This window comes from Cariama cristata, unplaced genomic scaffold (genome assembly GCF_000690535.1).
Source record: "Cariama cristata isolate BGI_N322 unplaced genomic scaffold, ASM69053v1 scaffold15665, whole genome shotgun sequence".
Lineage (NCBI taxonomy): Eukaryota > Metazoa > Chordata > Aves > Cariamiformes > Cariamidae > Cariama > Cariama cristata.
Genome location: NW_009618265.1, coordinates 1 through 19,956, shown reverse-complemented (window position 1 = coordinate 19,956; position 19,956 = coordinate 1). Strand labels below are relative to the sequence as shown.

Genomic DNA, 19,956 nt, shown 5'->3' with positions numbered 1-19,956 from the left:
GAAACTGCACTTGATGTTACTTTGGTTAAATATGCTACCAGTTTCTAATCAAAAGCCTACATCTTTTTTTTGCAGATTGTGGATGTCTTTATGGAATATAATTTAATTCAGCAATGTACAGCCTTCTTGCTGGATGCACTGAAGAATAATCGTCCCTCAGAAGGTCCTCTGCAAACGCGTTTACTTGAGATGAACCTCATGCATGCACCTCAGGTATGCTTTGAGAGTTATTGGATCAGGCTTATCTGTAGCTAGACTAGCCACTGCATTGTGGTCCATATCAAATGCTAGTGATAGTGTTTAGGAACTAAATGAAACTTTTCAATATTCCTTCTAGGTTGCAGATGCTATCCTGGGAAACCAAATGTTTACTCATTATGACCGGGCTCACATAGCTCAGCTGTGTGAGAAAGCTGGATTGCTACAGAGAGCACTTGAACACTTCACAGACTTATATGACATCAAGCGTGCAGTAGTTCACACTCATCTTCTTAATCCTGAGGTATGAGATCAAATATCCTGAATCGATCAAAGGCTAGGCTATAATAAATGCTTTCAACATTTGACTTCAGAGCGTAGAGTGTTCTACTTGGGTCTAAAATGGCTTATATGTCTTTGCAGTGGTTAGTGAATTATTTTGGTTCCTTATCAGTAGAAGACTCTCTGGAGTGTCTGCGTGCTATGTTGTCTGCTAACATCCGTCAGAACCTGCAGATCTGTGTCCAGGTAGCTTCAAAATACCATGAACAGCTGTCAACACAGTCACTTATTGAGCTGTTTGAGTCTTTCAAGAGCTTTGAAGGTAAGTTTGTGCTCTTGCTTCCAGCAAAAGGAGCTAGTGCTCACCTCATCATACGTGTGTGTAAAGGACTGTCTATCTGCTGAAATCTAGAAGGCCATATTGAACTTAAGTACCTAGGCCTCAAAACTGTCTCGAAACCTGACCTAAACCTTAAAATTCCCCTGTTAAGGGAGGGCAACAACATTCAGTGTTGAATATTTCGGTTTTCTGAAATGCTACCAAAAAAGCATGGAGCTGTAGACAACCTAAAAAGTTAACTGGAGAAGCTGCTGGCCTTTTTCCTCTGTGCAAAAGAGTCGTCTTAAATTTGTGTAATCCTTGGGCTTTTGTACTTCTCAGCAAGACTAGCTGTGTATAGTCTGGTCAGCATGGTGGTACATGGGTGGTCAAATCTCTGCAGATGTGTGGCCGAACAGCATCTTGCTAAGCTTTAAAGAAAACCTCCGTAAAGACTGAGAACACAACATAATCTTGGACTCTTAGAATTTGGAGAATGGTCAGTGGAATAAGATCATGTTGTTGTAGACAGGTTTCTCACACAAGCAGCCTGTGTGTGTTTTTCAAAAAAATACATTAATATTCCTTGGTTAAGTGACTTGGCAGTCACTTGTCTAAGGTAGTCAAGTATCATATGGCATCAGCTTTAAGTGAACTTTAGCTGTGGGTCGTGGCAGGCAGCTTTTGAGTTGTGTGTTTGTTTTAGTGAAAGGTATGATCGTAGCTTTTGGGCACAATTAGTTTTGGTTTTCTACACACTTCCTTGCCTCCTATCTAGGGGGTGTATGGAAGGCACATGCTGGATGTTTTAACGAAGCAATGGCAATTGATGATGATACATCAGTATTTATCAAAGTTGTATGTAACACACTACTCTCTAATACGTGAGGGGGAACAACAGACTCAGCTAGGACGACTGGGTCTTTGTAAAACAATTACAATGCTTGAATCTCTTTTTTCAGTTCTTTGTAAACTTCTGCAGTAGTCAGATTCAAATTTTCAAGTAATTTTAACTTGGGAGGCTTGCTTAAAAGCTAATACTGATCCAACTCAAGTGCTTTAGCAGAATAACATGTTGACTGTTTCCCTCGAGGTTTGTTTTATTTCCTGGGCTCTATTGTAAACTTCAGCCAGGATCCAGATGTGCACTTCAAGTATATTCAAGCTGCATGCAAGACAGGACAAATTAAAGAAGTGGAAAGAATCTGCAGGGAAAGTAACTGCTATGATCCAGAACGTGTTAAAAACTTCCTCAAGGTAATACTTGAGTAGCACTGGACTATCCTTGGCCTGCTTGGGGTTCTGATAAAACATGATGTATGTCACCAGTGAAATGAGGCAGCTCTGTGAAAATACAGATGAGTCTTAACCTTTGCACTGAAGGATCCATCTGTCCTCTTAAACCAGATATATCTAGCATGCTGGCAGTACCTCCTCATAGAGCCTGAGCTTGGAACAGTATCTAAAAAAATGGAGAATCTGTCAGATCAGTTGCTTACTGTTCTTAGTTCAAGCCAGGTTAACCTTACTGTTAACCTGTAATAATAGCACCAGCTCATCTAGAACTTGTTACAGATGTCTGCTATAAAGTAGGAAACGGGTAATTTGAAGGTTGAGAACAGCCATAATGCCAAATGACTTCATAACTTCATGCTTATTTACAGTGTAATCAGCTTCAACTGAGCAACTTCAGAAACAACAAATGAATAGTGTCAGTTAATTCCATAGATGCTTTCAGCATTCAGGGTTGATTTATCTTACTCGTACGCACTTACTGAAACTTCAGCCAGGTGAACCGCAGTTCAGCTCTGCTAGGATATGGCAGTCAGTGTAAATATATGCTAGTAACTGACTGTTACTGCTGGGATTCAGAGCATTGCTGAAGAGTGGGGAAAAAAATGGTGTGCTCAAAGTTCAGAGTGTAGCCTGTTAGTGCTGAGCTTATTGACAAATGTAACGCTGCTAGAAATAACTGAGAAAATGTGGGAGGGGAAAACTTTATCTGGGAACATTTCCTGCCTTCATGTTTGTCGGTTACATAGCATAGTCTTAGATTTTGCTGATCATATCTGAAGATGGCAAAACTCTTCAAATGAGAATTCTATAAAAATAACCTGGTGTCACCGAGGTGTAAGGTATGTAAATTGATCAAGCCACCTAAGATATGTTATCAAGCTGTCAAATTCCTGATGAAAGCTATTGTTTTTTGTGCTGTTCCATGTCTGGAATGTGCAGGACATGTACCAGGTAAATCTCCCAGTACAGGCCTCCCTGTGTAAAGTCCTTAAGTGTAATTTATATGTAGGATTATATTCTGGGATGTGCATGTTTGAAGTAAATGATCCGAAATATGCATCCGGAATACTGTCTGCTACATAGACTAAGCTTCTGTATTGTAATCATTGTAATCTTATGCTGAAAGTTGGAATGCATTTAGATAACTAATCTGATTAGCAATTTAAGTAGTACTGCTACTAGCTTGATTATTATTGTTCTCTATTTCCATAGTTAGAAGGTATCACAAGACACATGGCACTTGAAGTCAATTCTGTATATAAGTTTTACATTATGAACCACAACTTAATCTAGTCTTGGTTAAACTCCTTTTGAAATCCCAGAGTGCTAATCCTGCACACCAAACACCAGCAGCAACTGAAAATGCTATTTATAGCTTAGACCTGTAATAGTTGTATTGTGTTGTAAAACTTTGTAGACCCTGCCATGCAAAGGAGCAGGGTTAAACTTCAGAAAGCTGCTTGCTGTAGGCCCTAAAGTGAGTGCGAGTACTCCTACTTGCTACACATTGCAAACAATAAGCTGTCATTATTTGGTTGACTGTTGAATTTTGGCTTTCCAAATTCAGCTGCGTTAACAGTTTAAGTGACTGCATTTGTCTGCTTAAGCCCAAGAATAAAACCAAATTACTAAAGCTCTTCTCTTTATAGGAAGCTAAGCTTACTGACCAGTTGCCACTCATCATTGTATGTGATCGCTTTGACTTTGTCCACGACTTGGTGCTGTATTTGTATAGAAATAATCTCCAAAAATATATTGAGATTTATGTACAGAAGGTAAGTTACAATTTGTCACTTGGCTTTAATGAGTCAAACTGATCAATATTTCTAGTATTATATGCAACTATAGGCATTATGTTTGTAAGTATTCTGCAAACAACCTCATACTTGAGACTGACATTCAAGTACCTATTAGCAGCCTGTGGTAAGTTAGCCCTTATGTGTGTCAGATCTCTTATTCTTCAGTCAAACTGAGCAGTAACCCCTGCTAATGTGCTTCTTGAAGGAGGAAGACTTGGTAGAATAACTTTGGAGTTCTTAGGGTAATTTTAATTTTCGGCATTTTAGGGGATGGGGAAGTTCTCCTTTATACTTCCTGCAGGGACAAATTGGCTTGCTCAGGAGCAATTCCTGTGGGGACTGAGCATTAGTGAGCCACTGAACTGTGGTGGGATCCTCTGTTGACTGAAGAATTGACTTTCAAGCCTGTCCAGAACCTCAGGAAGGTGGGAGTAAAGGCAGAAAGATGAAGCCGATCTTAACAAGCAGCCTTCGTGTGTGCTTCTAGGGATAAGTATTGACTGCCTGTGCTGTGTGACAACACACTGACTTCTTTAAATGATCCTGTTTAGGTGAATCCAAGCCGTCTGCCTGTTGTTATTGGGGGACTGCTTGATGTGGATTGCTCTGAAGATGTGATAAAGAACCTTATCCTTGTAGTGAGAGGTCAATTTTCAACCGATGAGCTTGTTGCAGAAGTTGAGAAAAGAAACAGGTATCAAACTTCTACAAGTCTCTTAACACTGGCAGACTGACAATAATTATACTGCCTATCCATTACATAGCTAAAGCTGGTACTGACAAGAAGCTGCCATTGGCTGAGCAAGCGGCAAAAGTCTGCTTTACATCTTGGCTGATGTGTAGGGATCTCTATTAACAGCCTTCAGATGACGAGCGTCTTTGGCATGTGATGTTCTTCATAGTGCTAGAAAGTTATACCATTATAATAGTGAACCAGAATGCAGGTCAAAATGGAGTACTATAACTCTGGCTTAGTTACTGACTCTGTCCTCTGCTGAAGCTGACTTCTATAGTGAAGAAGCTGTGCGAGGGGATAGTTGCTTATTCACTCAACCTCTCTAACGTGAAAACCGCTTCCTTCTAGGCTGAAACTGCTTCTGCCCTGGCTGGAAGCAAGAATTCACGAGGGTTGTGAGGAGCCTGCAACTCACAATGCCCTGGCCAAAATATACATCGATAGCAACAACAACCCAGAAAGGTTCCTGCGTGAGAATCCTTATTATGATAGTCGTGTTGTTGGCAAGTACTGTGAGAAGAGGGACCCTCACCTGGCCTGTGTGGCTTATGAGCGTGGACAGTGCGATTTGGAACTTATCAATGTATGTATGCTAAGGCAGCTGACTCATGGGTTAAGTTCTAACTGGAGTATCACGGGATAGATATTTGGATTTATTTCCTAAAAGCATTAAGCTAGGAACTGCTCACTTCTAATAGAATAGGTAGCTATTTAATCTCCTTCTGCGGCTTAATGAGAAATGGGAGACTTAGAATGGAAGGCTAATGGAACTATTAAAGTCTGAGATTTCTAGTCTGCATCTCAGACAAGCTTATTTAATGTTGCAATACAGTTAGCTTATCCACTGTAGACTCAAGAGTTGTGACTTCACTCTGAATAAACTTTGCCCTTCACTAGGTGTGCAATGAGAACTCCCTCTTCAAAAGTCTTTCCCGCTACTTAGTTCGTCGTAAAGACCCTGAACTGTGGGCCAGCGTACTACTGGAAAGCAACCCTTACAGAAGACCACTGATTGACCAGGTATAACTGACAAAACATTAAAAGCCTTTACTGTCCTAACTTGACTTGCTAGTACCTGACTTAACTGATTTGTCAATGGCTTGACTCTGCCTACAGGTTGTACAGACTGCACTCTCAGAGACGCAGGACCCTGAGGAAGTCTCTGTTACTGTGAAGGCCTTCATGACTGCAGATCTTCCTAATGAGCTTATTGAACTGCTGGAGAAAATAGTTCTTGATAACTCTGTGTTCAGTGAGCACAGGTGTGTAAAGTCAAAACTAACTCACAGGAGACTTGAAATTATACCTGGTGCAGCTGTTAAAGGGCTGTAATGTGGAACAGCAATAAATACCTTCTCCAGAGGGGAGGGTGAATTTCTTGATTGTTGCTTGATATGTACTAATACTTCCTTTCTCTGTTTAGGAATCTGCAGAACCTTCTCATTCTTACAGCTATTAAGGCTGATCGCACCCGTGTCATGGAATACATCAATCGCCTGGATAACTATGATGCTCCAGACATAGCCAATATAGCTATCAGCAATGAGCTTTTCGAGGAGGCATTTGCTATCTTCAGGAAGTTTGATGTCAACACATCAGCTGTACAGGTATCTTAAAATCTCAGTCTGTAAGTCGCTCTTTGTGATGTGTGCATCCTCACAGAAGGACTTTGCTGTCAACTTGTGGCTTCACTAGTCAACGCCAATTAGCAAAGTGACCAAAACTGCTCAGTGTCTTGTCTTGTGAAGCAGAACAAACATTGTGTATTGGACCATCTACTAAGTGAAACTTCGTAAGCGTAAAATCACTCATGCCATGGGGGTTGTATGGAGTAGTCCCTATTTTCAAAGCAACTGTGGATCCATTGAAGAACTAACATAAAGCACAGCTCAGTGTCTTGTAAAATCAACCTTTATAGATAGTGGCTGATCATGGTAACGCTTTCTTTAGGTATTAATAGAGCACATTGGAAACCTGGATCGTGCGTATGAATTTGCTGAACGCTGCAATGAGCCTGCTGTATGGAGTCAGCTGGCTAAAGCACAGCTTCAGAAGGGGATGGTAAAGGAAGCAATTGACTCGTATATTAAAGCAGATGATCCTTCCTCATACATGGAAGTTGTTCAAGCTGCCAATGCCAGTGGTATGATTAAGTTTTATTTAAATCTTTGCTGTTGATGTTGCTCAGCTCTTTTGCATGGTGTGCTCAAACTCTAGTTCTGCCAGACTTATATCTTGATGCAAGTAGAGGAATCTGGTCCTCAAAGACTGTCCTAAATGAGAATGGGAAAAGTTGGTGTACTCCATTTGCAGCTAATCAGTGGTCTTGTAACTACCTTCTTTAGCTAGTGGGAGTCTTCTGTCAGAGCAGTTGTTACTAAGGAGGTATCTGCATGAAGTTACCAGGATTTTAGTTAGGCCTGCTGTAAGATGACTTCATTAATCTAATGTAGCATGAAGTGTGCAGTATGAAGGCTAGTCTTCATTGTTGGGGAATAGCTGTAGAAATACTTGTCAAACTAGGTTGAGCTGGTAGTATACTTCAAGCACGAGTGTCCTCAATGGTGGGAAGTAAGCATTCTGAACTCTGTTTCATAGGAAACTGGGAAGAATTGGTGAAGTATCTCCAGATGGCACGCAAGAAGGCCCGGGAGTCATATGTGGAAACGGAATTAATATTTGCTCTTGCTAAAACAAACCGTCTAGCAGAGCTAGAGGAGTTTATCAATGGACCCAACAATGCACATATCCAGCAAGTGAGTGAGACTGAGTTTCAGTTCTGCTGAATCACAGCAGCAGGCTCCTTAGGCCTTGCTAACTAGAGGGGTGTAGGGACTTCTGTCTCTTTGGGTACGTAGATAGATCTTGGACTTTAAAGGCGTTTCCATTTTGGTAATGGCTTGGACGCTACACATCTTATGTAAGCTCTTGACTGAAAAGCTGGAAGAATAACCTGGTTATACTCTCCTGTAGGTTGGCGATCGCTGTTACGATGAAAAGATGTATGAAGCAGCTAAGCTGTTGTATAACAACGTGTCCAACTTTGGCCGTTTAGCCTCAACTTTAGTTCACCTAGGTGAATACCAGGCAGCTGTGGATGGTGCTCGGAAAGCAAACAGCACTCGCACGTGGAAAGAGGTAAACTTACTGAGTGAATACGTTAAGGGACTTCAAAGCTGTAGCCTCTTCAGAAGCTTTGATTATAAGCAGTAATGCAATTGTCAATTCCAGGTCTGCTTTGCTTGTGTTGATGGAAAAGAGTTCCGCCTGGCCCAGATGTGTGGACTCCATATTGTAGTGCATGCAGATGAGCTGGAAGAGCTAATCAACTATTACCAGGTAATTAATTAACTGACTCTTGTTATACAGTCAAAGCCTAAATTCTTTCATGGCAACTCTGTCCAAAACTGGAAATCCAGAGCGAGGTTGGTTCCTAATGTGAAACATCTCTAACTGTCTCTATCTCTTAGGATCGTGGCTACTTTGAAGAGCTGATAACTATGTTGGAAGCAGCACTGGGACTTGAGCGAGCACACATGGGGATGTTTACAGAGCTAGCAATTCTCTACTCCAAATTCAAGCCACAGAAGATGAGGGAGCATTTGGAGCTGTTCTGGTCCAGAGTCAACATCCCCAAGGTGAAAGTCTGAGGCCTTAAATTAACTTAAAACGCATCTGTTGGGATGCCCTGGCTTTTGCAATAGCAGCTCTTGAGGTTATTAATAGCACTAAAGCCTGAGCACTGATGGATGTTGATAGCAATATATGTTAACTGGAATTTCTAATATGCCTTTTGCTTAGGTTCTGAGAGCCGCAGAACAAGCCCATCTCTGGGCTGAACTAGTGTTCTTGTATGACAAGTATGAAGAATATGATAATGCCATAATCACAATGATGAATCATCCAACAGATGCCTGGAAAGAAGGCCAGTTCAAAGATATCATCACTAAGGTATTACTTTCCTAGTGAAAGGAGGTAAATTCCTTGCTATGTGCACTTCAGTTCTCTTCCTTCAGTAGTAGCATGTTTAAAATTCAAAGTTCTTGTTATTGCCATGTAATTTCAAAGCAAGTCAACTACAGTAACTGAAGAGATTTCTGGAGACAAAAATGAATCTTGGGTGGCTCAGATGTGCTGGAATATGGAATATCTAAGGTTATGTCTGTCTTTCATTTGGACTTCTCTATGGTCAAGCTTCTACTCTGAATGTGCATCCTTACTCATGTCTAGGTGGCCAATGTGGAGCTGTATTACAAGGCAGTTCAATTCTATTTGGAATTTAAACCTCTGTTGCTCAATGATCTGCTGATGGTGTTGTCCCCTCGGCTTGACCACACTCGTGCTGTCACCTTCTTCACAAAGGTAATTTTCCTACTATCCAGATCAAAGAAAAAATTGCAGTTGGAAAAGCATTTAGCTGCAGTAGCGTTTCAAAGCGTACTTCACTGCCTCACAGGGAAGACGCTAGGAGGCCTCTACAAAAAATTATCTTGACTTACGTTTATCTACCTGGTTCCTTGAAGGTTAAACAGCTACCACTGGTTAAGCCTTACCTGCGCTCTGTTCAAAATCACAACAACAAATCGGTGAATGAGTCCCTGAACAACCTCTTCATTATTGAAGAAGACTACCAGGTATGTCTTGTCTTGAAACAGTAATATCTGGAACAGCCATTGACTTGCATGTTGTATATGCTTCATAATAGAAGCAGCTATTCCTGAATTTCAAAGTTCTAATCGAGCTGGATTCTGTGTTGTATTAACCTAATATTCTCGGTCTGTGTTTAATGTCTAGAAACACAGGTTTCCCCACTCACTTTCAGTAGACTTTACCTGCTTGCTGTTAACTTGAATTCTTTTAAGTATATATTCTTTGACACTTCAAACTGAACTAGTGGTGACTAGCCAAGGATTAAGTGGAGAACTGTTAGGGGCTTTCTGGGAGCTTTTTGAGTCATTTTTACTAGCGATAGACTGGCTACTTTGTTATAAGTGTGACAGATCAGCTTTTATTTAAGGCAAACAGTGGGTGTCAAGGAAAGAATTTGCAGAAAGGGCAATCAGTTATGAAGTCTAGCTGTTCTATGGTTTTCAGAGAACAGCTGTCTGGAATTCAGAGGCTCTTAATTAACCTCAGCAATCACTACTGAAAAATACTGACTGGAATGCCCTAAACAACATGTGTGTCAAACGCCAGTGTCTCAAAAAAAAAAGAAAAAAATACCTCTCTGCAGATCTGGCTAGAATACTTCCTCTTCCTAGAAGTAGGAATACAGATCTAAGATGTATGGAAAACGTTGGCATCTTTGTGGATGTGGTCTTGTACATTTGAGGGATGAATAACTTTTTTTCTGCTTAACTCAGGCTCTTAGGACTTCTATAGATGCTTATGACAACTTTGACAACATTTCTCTTGCTCAACGTTTGGAGAAGCATGAACTAATAGAGTTCCGAAGAATTGCCGCATATCTCTTCAAAGGAAACAATCGCTGGAAACAGAGTGTAGAACTCTGTAAGAAAGACAGACTGTATAAGGTAAGACCACTACACAGGTGTGGTTTAGCATACTTGGCTTGTTTGGAGACCTGTGACTTCCTAGTAAAGCGCATCTTTTTGGATGCCAGTAGGTGGTGCCTGTTGCTAATCTGGCAAATCTTGCTTCAGAGTGGCAGTAGATGGACAGTTTTCTTGGAAACAAGTCATAGAATGCCTTCTCTCTGCTCATGTCAGTAATAGATTGCACACCCATGTCAGTGATTGTATTGTGGCACCTGAGGCTAAACAGACTTTCTCCTGTTGTAGGATGCAATGCAGTATGCTTCAGAATCCAAAGATACTGAGTTGGCAGAAGAGTTGTTGCAGTGGTTCTTGCAGGAGAACAAGAAAGAATGCTTTGGTGCTTGTCTCTTCACCTGCTACGATCTCCTAAGGCCAGATGTTGTCTTGGAAACAGCGTGGAGGCACAACATCATGGACTTTGCCATGCCATACTTTATTCAGGTCATGAAAGAATACTTGACCAAGGTAAGAGCAGGTGCCTCTCCAACTCTGAAAGCTTGTTAGTCACTGTGGTGTATGCCTTGAGACTGTCTGCTTGCTACTAACATTGATTTGGGCTTTGTCAAATGTCTGTCTGTCCATGTCCACACTTATTTTTCAGTCCATCTGGGGAGAGACTTCGCCCTCTAAGAGACTGAAACACTTGCAGACACCACCCTGTCTACCAGTTGCAGAACCTACATCAGTAGTATTTGCCTGACCATGGGCAGTGTCTTAAAGTAGCTCCAGGATTCAGGCTTTTCATATGCTGTGTCAGTCAGGAACCCCAGCTGGGATCAAGCTCTAACTAAGTTCTAGACTGTATACTAAAAAAAGCTTTATAGCTAGATCTTGAGTTAACTTGGTCTGCTGTGCATTTAACTCTAAAATGTGGCTCTGATACTTAATGGCACTAATCATGACTTGGCTTTTGTTTGAAGTGACTTAGGATGGGGAAAGTACTTGGTAATGCTCTGACAGACTTGAACCAGATTTGAGTTAAATACCAGCTGTCACTAGCAAGATTTGCCCAACTGAAGCTTTTAGAAATGGTGTGCATTCCTTATTGATTAAGACTCTGAGGCGTAAAAGCTTAACTCAAGCTTGAGTCAATGAAGACTAGAGTGCCTGTTTGTCTATAAGATTTGCCCGGCTGGTACTTGTAAAGGCAAGACTACTCTGTAGTCCTATAGCCAATCTGCTATCCTTAAATGCTGTGTTTTGGGGAAGGCGGGGAGCTATCTAAGCAATAACATTGCTTGTCAGATATGCCTGATGTACCAAGCTAATACTAGGCCTCTCTTCAGAGTAGTACTCTGGGAGTAGGATTCTTAAAGATTAAAATTTCATGATCTGCTAAAGGATTAGGGTATAACTGTAGTGTAGCTAATGAAATCAATGCAGTAAGATCTAGCAACAAGCAGAGCTGCCTTTATAAAGCAGATACTTCTGGTGTACCTTTGTATTTACTCGCCTGTACCTTATTTCTTCCCTGACGCTTTTGTTTCTACCTTTTATATGCTAAATATGGAATTTGATTTTTCTAAGCTGCACCTTCTGAATTCCTTTGCAGGTTGATGCAATAAAGGAAAAGGTGAAAGTTGATTCTTGTTTTCCATCTTTAAGTCTGGAGGACTAAGTCTAAGGATTCTGCATGAGTTTTTTTCTTTCCTACGTTTACTACACTGCTGCTACTGCTTTTCCCCCAAACAAAATATCACTAAAGCATATGCAAATTTTTTAACTCTACATGTAGCTAGTGCTGTAGGACAAAAGTAGATTCATTTGCTACTAATAAGCTAATAGATCCTCAGGAAGGGCATACAGGTGATCAGTTGGATCACGGTCAACCTGGTATCGAAAGGGTACACGAGTGCTACTATTTGACAGCCAATCCGAGTGGAAGAACCTCCTACAATAAGAAACAATTAAGTCTTGGACCACTGTTTCTGAACTATAAATCAGTATGGCCTTTGCCAGTTTAAGGACTGTGATCCAGTTTCTGATCTCTTGACCATTACTAATGCGTGCTGACAGTAGGCAGAATAGATACTAGCTGCTTCAGAAGAGACTCTTCCTCACTCAGGTGTCCAGTTCTTATGGTGCTAGTCTAATCCACACAGTGCTCTAGTTCACATAGCAACTTAAAACTTCAGCTATTAGACAAAGTCTGTGGTTCTCTTCCCTGTAGTAAATTTCTTGTAGTTGTGCAAAAAAGACTGCCTTCCAAGCTCTTCAGCTTCACTAAACTTCTCTTGCTACCTCATTAAAAAAAAAAAAAAGGAAAAGGTAATGCTTGTTGCTCTTCTGAGGCTACTCTGAGGCTTGCCTTTTGCTATGCAGTTTTGCCCTTCCAAAGGGCAATCTGTAAGGTTTCTGTCCATCTGTTTCTGTACAAATACACTCCGATTCTCCTTAGACCAGAGGTCAGCCCTAGTGTGAGTTTTCCATTAATGTGGTTGAGCAAAGGGCAAACAAACTGACAAATGGCTTGAAGATGGACTAAATGCAAACTGCTTCTTGGTGACAAGATGTCTGTAATTACACCACTGGAACTCGAGGCTAACCTGACTAAAATGCATAGTGTAAGGTCCTTCAGCAGCTAGTAAGTGAGGCAGTAAGAAAGCGTGTGTGTGAAAAAAGGTAATTGAACTGCAGTGTTTGCATAAACTACGCATGTGTAGCAGTCATTGCAATTACATCCCACTATTCCTTAAGCTACAAGGCATTGCTGTGGGCTGCGTGTGGTTTTTTGGGGGGAGCCTGTATGGCAGTCATCTTCAGACCTCACTCTTGCTTCAGTACTTTTGCCTCTTTTTCATGCACACATAACACAATAACATTGAATGCATGTTACTTTTCCTCTGCAGCTTATTGCAGTCCCTGTGGAAAAGCCTTTAAAACAATCTTGCTACAAGTGTGTAGGGTGCTGAACCTGGTGATGCTCAAGCAAGTGGTGTAAGAACCATCCCGCAGGCTGCTTTCAAACTTGTGCTTGTTATTGTAAATATTTGTTTAGCTCTGAGAGGAGGCATCAAAACTGAGTCACAAATGCATTAAATGTTCTGGGCTGGAGGCTTTCCAAGTGTAGGTAAGCCAAATGCCTCTGCTTAGTAGCAAACTCTGCACATTCTCCTTGGATTTGCATCTCCAAACTTGTGCTTCTGTGTTCAGTGTGTTGCTGTTCGAGTTAAAAACAGTGCAGTTCTCAGCACGGTGTCTGGAAATGAGTCTTGAAGCACTGGCATACACACACCTGTGCACTTTGACAGCAGCAAGCCAGATACTGGTGTGAGGTAACAAAAAGGCTTGCCATGAAAGCCTAGTCAATGAATGAACTCATAAAGCTCAGGACTTATGCCACTTCCTGCATTTATGCCTCTAAATGAGGTTACAGATTAACAGGTTTATGGAACACGTGATGTAACTCACCACTAAACGGAAGAAAGCAGTTAGAGCTGCCTGCAAATATTTGCTGATGTAGCACAGTTAAGCGGAAAGCTGTTCAATTCATGGATGTTGGTGTAGCTGAATAAGTAATGCTGGACCTGTGTAAGTACAGGAAACCTGTCTTCAGACTCCTTTATTAAGGACACAAATGAAATGAAAGATTAATCTGGTTTTTGAGTTGTCCTCCTGTCTTAAAAAGTAATTGGCATGATTGTCTCTGACTTTATTCTAAATCTTATCTCCCAGGTAACAATATGAATACCTGTTTTTTGTGGGGTTTTTGCTTTGTTTTTGTTTTTTTGTTTTTGTTTTTTTTTAAGTTTCAGGGCCTGCCTTAGACTGTAGTAGTGCTGAGTTTCGTTGGATCTGTTTTAGTAACAAGCAGTATTTTACTACGGAATGAGTTTGTTCTCTTGCCTTTCTGTAGGGGTGGGCTAACAGCACAATCGCACTGGCTGTGCAGCAGAGTGAAGCTGGCTAGTCTTGACTTGTTACTGTGTATTAAGCTCAAACAAGTTGAATATTTGTGGGTTTAGGCTGACTGCCACACAGTTCTAGAGTGGAAAAAAGCAAGTCTTATACACATGCATTCTCTGCATTTGAATTTAAATTGCATGAGTGAATGGGTTTGGAAAGTGAAATCCTGAGGCTCAAGTGACATGTCGGATGCTATTGCAGTCTGCTGTATACAAATACCAACTTCAGATTTCTTTGCCTCAATGTTACATTCAGGGAAACTTCTCCAGGTCTGGGCATTATCTCAGCAATTGCTCCAACACCAAAGGTCTCCAACTGACATTGTGCTAAAATCTGAGTTGTGTCCTAAGGCTGTTGGTTTGAAGTAGTTGGAGCAACACTGACTGATGAGCTTACTGATGTCAAAGTAGCTCTAGTCCAGTATGGGACCTTTCATACAAAGCTTCAGCCTGGAATGAGCTTTCAAAGAAGTTCCACAAATCCCTCAATTAGGGTTTTTTTCAGGAAACGGACAATCTTGACTGCACCAGTACCAACATTGCTACTTGAATTGATCTTAACTTGTAAATGGTCTCCTTTTCTTGATGGGTGTTAACATACCACTAAGGCTTTTCCACTTCTCTGCCATGAATAAGTGCCTCTTTTAGAGGAGTTTTTTTAATTGTTGGTCTCAATTCCAGGTGGATAAACTGGATGCGTCAGAGTCTTTGAGAAAGGAAGAGGAGCAAGCTACAGAAACACAACCTATTGTTTATGGTAATGCTTTAGTTCATGTGTTGTCAGTAACGCATTTCGCTTTTAAAACAACACTTCTCTGGTCATGGTTTTTCCCAAGGAAGTCCTTGGAAATGGGAACATTCTTCCTGTGAAATCAAGCCTTAAAGGAATGTGTTCCAAAATACTAGATAAAGTACCACTCTAATGCTGCTAAGATTGGATAGGGACTACAGGATTTAAGATTGTCCTAACTTATTATGGAAACACTTTCTAAAGAAAAGGAGTGTGGGAGCTGTACTATTCCACACTTCCAGCAAGTGCTTTATTCAGGTCTTCCTCAACACGCTTTACATCTGTCTTGGGTATTTCTTTTGTATCCAGGTTATTCCACTAATTCTCGTAAGAGTTACAAATATGAATTCCATCCAGTGATAAAAGGAGCCTCCAGTGTATAGCTGACATCTCTAGTCACCACACCCTGAAGCAGTACAATAATTGTGGAATATTAGCCATAAAGCCACTGGGTGTGATGTTTCAAGACCTAGCTCTGAGTACTAATGTGACAAGTAATCTGATCTACACTGTCTCCAAAGCAAAAAATCTTGTAACAAGTGTCTCTTTGCACAGTTAATATTCTTAATATGTTTGAATTGCTACTATAAGGCTGAACTAGTCTGGAAACTGTGTCCTGGCCTAACATGCTATTTTAACTGCGAACTGTTGGGCTGTCTTACTAAATTGTTATAAGTAGCTGAAAGACACTTTTCAAAGATGCAGTTCTTCAGAATGAACTATTCCGTTGTAGTGAATGGGGCTTATGAGAATGTTTGAGGTGTTCCTGTACTTTAGGACTGCAAGAGCGAAGCCTTCACATCAGGCTCGTTGCAGCGTTAGGACTCTGGCCTTCAACAGAGCAGAGTTACTAACACAATTGGAGCAGGAAATGCTATTCAAAAGCCAAACTGATTGTGAGACTGAGTGCGCTCAATGCCTAAGGAATAGGAAGCTGTTCCCTTCTCTCTCTTCAGATTTTGAAGAACTTAAAACTTCTTGCCCCAGATTTCAAGAATCTGTCAGTGTCCACGTACTTCATAGTGCAGTACTTTTAGCCGTAACCTCTGTTGTCCTCAGGTTTTGTGGGGAAATGCTCATGGCTGCTAAGGACTCCAAACCAGGTCAATAGGGACTTAGTTGTTAAACATACAAATGTCTATAGGGAGGTTGCAGAAATTCTGCTGATTGAACTCTCAGTATGGAGCAATAAAGATGAAACTGTTTTGTCTTCTAGGTCAGCCACAGCTAATGTTGACAGCGGGACCCAGTGTCGCAGTTCCTCCACAAGCACCTTTTGGCTATGGCTACACTGCACCTCCCTATGGGCAACCGCAGCCTGGCTTTGGGTACAGCATGTAAGATGCAGCACAAGTCAGTTTGGAGCTAGCATATTTTCTTACAGAAACTCCACCGTCCCTCCCCGCTTTAACTCATAACAGGGAAAAGCAAGAGTTCTGCCTCGTGTTCTTGTAACCTTTATTTCATGAAGGACTGTTTTTTCTAGCGCAAACTATTTGAATCACTTATGTTAAATCTTTTTCACATTCCATGTCATTTAGACTTTACTTTAAAAGGGGAATAGTTTAAACAACTTTGTTCAAGTGGGCTTTTGCAGGACTGCTTATTACCATTAAGTCTATTGTGAAGATTCTGATTTGCACTCTATAGTGTTACACTCTAATATTGAATCTTAAGTTCATTGTATGTGAGCAGCTTACAGTATGTACTGTCTATTCTAAACGCATTTAAGTCTCACTGTATATTCGGAGAAAGCTAAAGCAAAGATACTTGTATTTGACCTTGCAAGACTGCTGACAAGAGACAACACTAATCAGCATATCCTACCTTGGTTGGATTGCGTAGCTCTAAAAGAATTTAAAATGCGTACAGACAACCTTGCCTGACTTAAAATGAGTAAAAGTTTGTTTTTCCTTAACCTATGCAGGTTTTTCCAGTTATGCATAATAGAAAATGCTAGTGTCTTTTTGCTCACTCCATATGTAACAGATGACCTTATGTTGTGCTGTATCCTGTGCTTTTGTGGGACATTCCATTCAGGAACAGAGCACCATGATTCCAATCTGTGTATTTACTAACCCTGCCCCTGAGGTTTGTGTATGTTGGATATTGTGGTGTTTTAGATCACTGTTTTGAGTGTACAGAAGAGAGAATTCAAGCATATTGCTGTTCAGTTTTGTTTGTGCAATTTGAAATTACTCAATTTAAAAATAAATTACTGGACTGTGGACATGCTGCATAGTGGTAGCTTCACTTTACTGTCTTCAAAAAGGACCTTCGAACTCAAACCAAGTATTACAGTGCTAGTAGTATGGGGCGTGCAAGTGCATACATTCAGGGGTGTGAGGGGCCGTTAAAAGAGCAGCAATGGAGACCATTAGTGGTGTCTTGCACTGAGGGAACAATACAAGAGATATGTAATGCTTTTTCTACAGAAAGATTATGCCAGAGAGAAGAAAATAGCACTTTTCAATAGTTGGCTGCATTGGGGTCAACTACAGCCTATTTGACCAGGTGATACATTAGGATTGTAGTAGGGTGTGTCAGTTAAATTGAGATCATGTTCTAGGTATGTAAGTTGCCTTAAACATATTTAGCTTCAAATAAAATGGACTTAAATGTTTCTCTATGAATACTGTCATATTTGAATGTAATGAGTATTACAACACTGGCCATATTTGTGATAGCTGTAGAAGCTTCTGTCTCTTAACCAGGAGCGCTCCTCAGTGTCAGGTTCTAGCTCTGAGGCTGAATCCCCTTCCTGCTTGCTCCTGTGAGCTCCACAGTTACACTGTGTGATCCTGCGAGCCCAGCGCTGCAGCAGTTCCCTGTGTAGTGGTGGGTGTTGGCATCTGGGGGGGGGCTTGACCTGCCCCAGGCGGTAAGTGGTTATAGGTATTTGTTCAAGAGTGTGGTGGAGCAGAAGTCTGCAGTGAGTAGTGTCAGTCTTTGGAAAGTACTACGCCTAAGAAAGAGGTGCAGGATAAAAAACTTCTTTAGTCTCTGTGTTTATTACACTTGCTTATGCTTGCATTTCAATGCTGCTGATGTTCCCTCTGGGTCTGTAAATTTGACTGTGAAGACAAATCCTTCTGTTCCCTCTTACAACATATTTCATAGGTACTGAATGGGAGGACATGGCTGAGGGGCTGTAAAAGACATGTGCTCAACAGCAGAATTCTCACAAAACAGCTTTGTTATAAAACTGACTCGTAGAAAGTCCACCTAATTACAAGTGCAGGAAACTTGCCTTTTACAGTGGTAGAGCTACAATGGAGCTGCATGTGTAGCATTAACACATGAGCTATGATCAGCGTTCTCTGAACTCTGTCCAGTAACATCTGTAACAGAGTGCTTCCTTAACCCAAGGAGACCTGTTAATCCCCAGCAGACAGGATTTAAGTTAGTCCCTGTATGACAAACTGTTATTCCCTGTACCTTGGCTAAACTGGGCGTGCTGGCCTGCCTGCAGATTCCTGCAAGTGCAGTAGCTGCACAGACACCTCCAGAAAGGAGCACGGCTTACAGCTGCTCCCCACAACTCTTCACTGGCTCTTAAGGTCTGGGCTGCAAAGCCTGTTTAACTTGGTTACAAGCTATTGCATCAGTTCCTCTATTAGAAACTGTGTGGGAAGTTGGCTACAGCTACCCCCAGCTGTATGGGGCAATTTAACTGCCTCAGCAGCTAATCTTCTCTGAATTAAAGAATGTCTCTTCAAAAAAAAAGCCTCCTGTAAGGCAGAGAGGGAGGAACCTGTAATTTTTAGCACATTTGACAAATTCACTGAAACCTTACTAATGTTTCAATTCAGCCAGTAAACCAGAGAAAGTGCAAAATCCTCAATCAATTGCACAAGTCTTAAATATACTGGGTTCCTTCTTGCGGATAGTAAAATTCTGCCGGCTCTACTTTCCTCAACTCCACTGAGCCTAGCATTTTCTTTCACATGTTAGAACACAATACAGAAGCTTGAGAAAGTCATGATTAGCAAATTTAGCTCTCTTGCAAAACCTGGTTATTTTATTTATACTGAGAGAACATCTGAAAAAAAACCCAGAACCTGGATTTTTGTCCCTTCAGTACTGATATACACCAACACATTCAGATTTCTTTTGTCCCCAATTTAGAAGAGTTTTAGGTGACCAGAAACTTTATCTATGACATCAGCTGGTCCCGGTCCAATACCGAGGACTGTCTGGGAGCCTGGAGCTATCTGAGTGCGACCCGCATCTTGTATTAAGCTCACAGTCAGTCCGAGGTGTTTAGCGTCAGCCAGGAGTTGGATCAGAGTCTCCTCATCAGGAGCTTTGAGGACCACTTTAGGTTGTCCACAGTACTCCCACTGTTTCAGGAGTTCAGGATTTCTTCTTTGAACTTGCTTGTAGGCAGAAACAGCAGCATGAGAACACTGTGCTGCTACTTTACCCTTTCCCATCTTCAAATCATTGCGGACAATCAGGACCATCTTGAACTCCCCGGACTCTCCCATGATGTCAGCTTCGTTCCCCAGGTTGTGCGCAGGCGCGGCCATTCTGGCTTTGGGCTGCCTTAGAAGTCTCCCACGAATGCCCCATCCCAGGCACACTCCGCACGCAACTCCAGCGATGACGCTGAGGAGCCCAGGTTTAGAGAGATAATCCATGATGGATTTTGGAGACGCTATGAAACGGTGCGGAGAGAGAATTTACTCGAATATTTTTCAGCTTGTGAGAGTGCACCTGGTTATTTGGAGACAACATTTGTTAAAAAAACACCCAATTCCATCGTCATGCATCGGGAAAGGACGTTCAGAGACGCCTTTCTTGGTGCAACGTCTTCTCCTTTCCCAGTGACAGCTCTCTAACTGCAAACACGTCACTGGTGACGGTGCACAACCTACCCGTGATGGGCTTCGATTTGGGAAGCAGAACTAAGATTAAAATATCGCAAATTATGTGAAAGTTACACCAAAAAATGGTGAGAGAAACGGTAAAATGGTGGCGTTTTTTAAGTCAATATCGAAAATTCACTTGAGGGCTACTTCCCGGGAGGGAGCGAGGGCTGCGGCAGCTCAGGCAGTCACGGCTCCGCCA

At 41.5% G+C, this 19,956-nt stretch overlaps 2 protein-coding genes across 4 annotated transcripts in view; one reads left to right on the top strand and one right to left on the bottom strand.

Moving 5' to 3' along the window:
• The window catches only part of CLTC (clathrin, heavy chain (Hc)), a 29,106-nt gene extending 11,599 nt beyond the window's left edge, over positions 1-17,507 (top strand). For 2 of the 3 annotated variants that reach the window (XM_009700795.1, XM_009700794.1), the window contains 22 exons: positions 76-213; positions 338-502; positions 622-802; positions 1,893-2,056; positions 3,745-3,870; positions 4,446-4,588; positions 4,979-5,213; positions 5,528-5,650; positions 5,747-5,892; positions 6,054-6,237; positions 6,581-6,773; positions 7,229-7,386; positions 7,604-7,768; positions 7,862-7,969; positions 8,101-8,268; positions 8,432-8,581; positions 8,861-8,992; positions 9,154-9,264; positions 9,994-10,164; positions 10,432-10,653; positions 14,775-14,850; positions 16,100-17,507. In XM_009700795.1, the coding sequence (XP_009699097.1) occupies positions 76-213; positions 338-502; positions 622-802; positions 1,893-2,056; positions 3,745-3,870; positions 4,446-4,588; positions 4,979-5,213; positions 5,528-5,650; positions 5,747-5,892; positions 6,054-6,237; positions 6,581-6,773; positions 7,229-7,386; positions 7,604-7,768; positions 7,862-7,969; positions 8,101-8,268; positions 8,432-8,581; positions 8,861-8,992; positions 9,154-9,264; positions 9,994-10,164; positions 10,432-10,653; positions 14,775-14,850; positions 16,100-16,224 (3,384 nt within the window). In that variant the 3' untranslated portion in view covers positions 16,225-17,507. Of the gene's footprint in view, positions 1-75; positions 214-337; positions 503-621; positions 803-1,892; positions 2,057-3,744; positions 3,871-4,445; positions 4,589-4,978; positions 5,214-5,527; positions 5,651-5,746; positions 5,893-6,053; positions 6,238-6,580; positions 6,774-7,228; positions 7,387-7,603; positions 7,769-7,861; positions 7,970-8,100; positions 8,269-8,431; positions 8,582-8,860; positions 8,993-9,153; positions 9,265-9,993; positions 10,165-10,431; positions 10,654-11,740; positions 11,762-14,774; positions 14,851-16,099 lie in introns of all 3 variants that reach the window. The other variant, XM_009700793.1, reaches the window with a different exon arrangement.
• Positions 17,508-19,007: 1,500 nt separating this feature from the next.
• PTRH2 (peptidyl-tRNA hydrolase 2) lies at positions 19,008-19,526 on the bottom strand. The gene has a single exon (XM_009700791.1). The coding sequence runs from the start codon at positions 19,524-19,526 to the stop codon at positions 19,008-19,010; it is 519 nt and encodes a 172-aa protein (XP_009699093.1).
• Between the last annotated feature and the right edge of the window lie 430 nt (positions 19,527-19,956).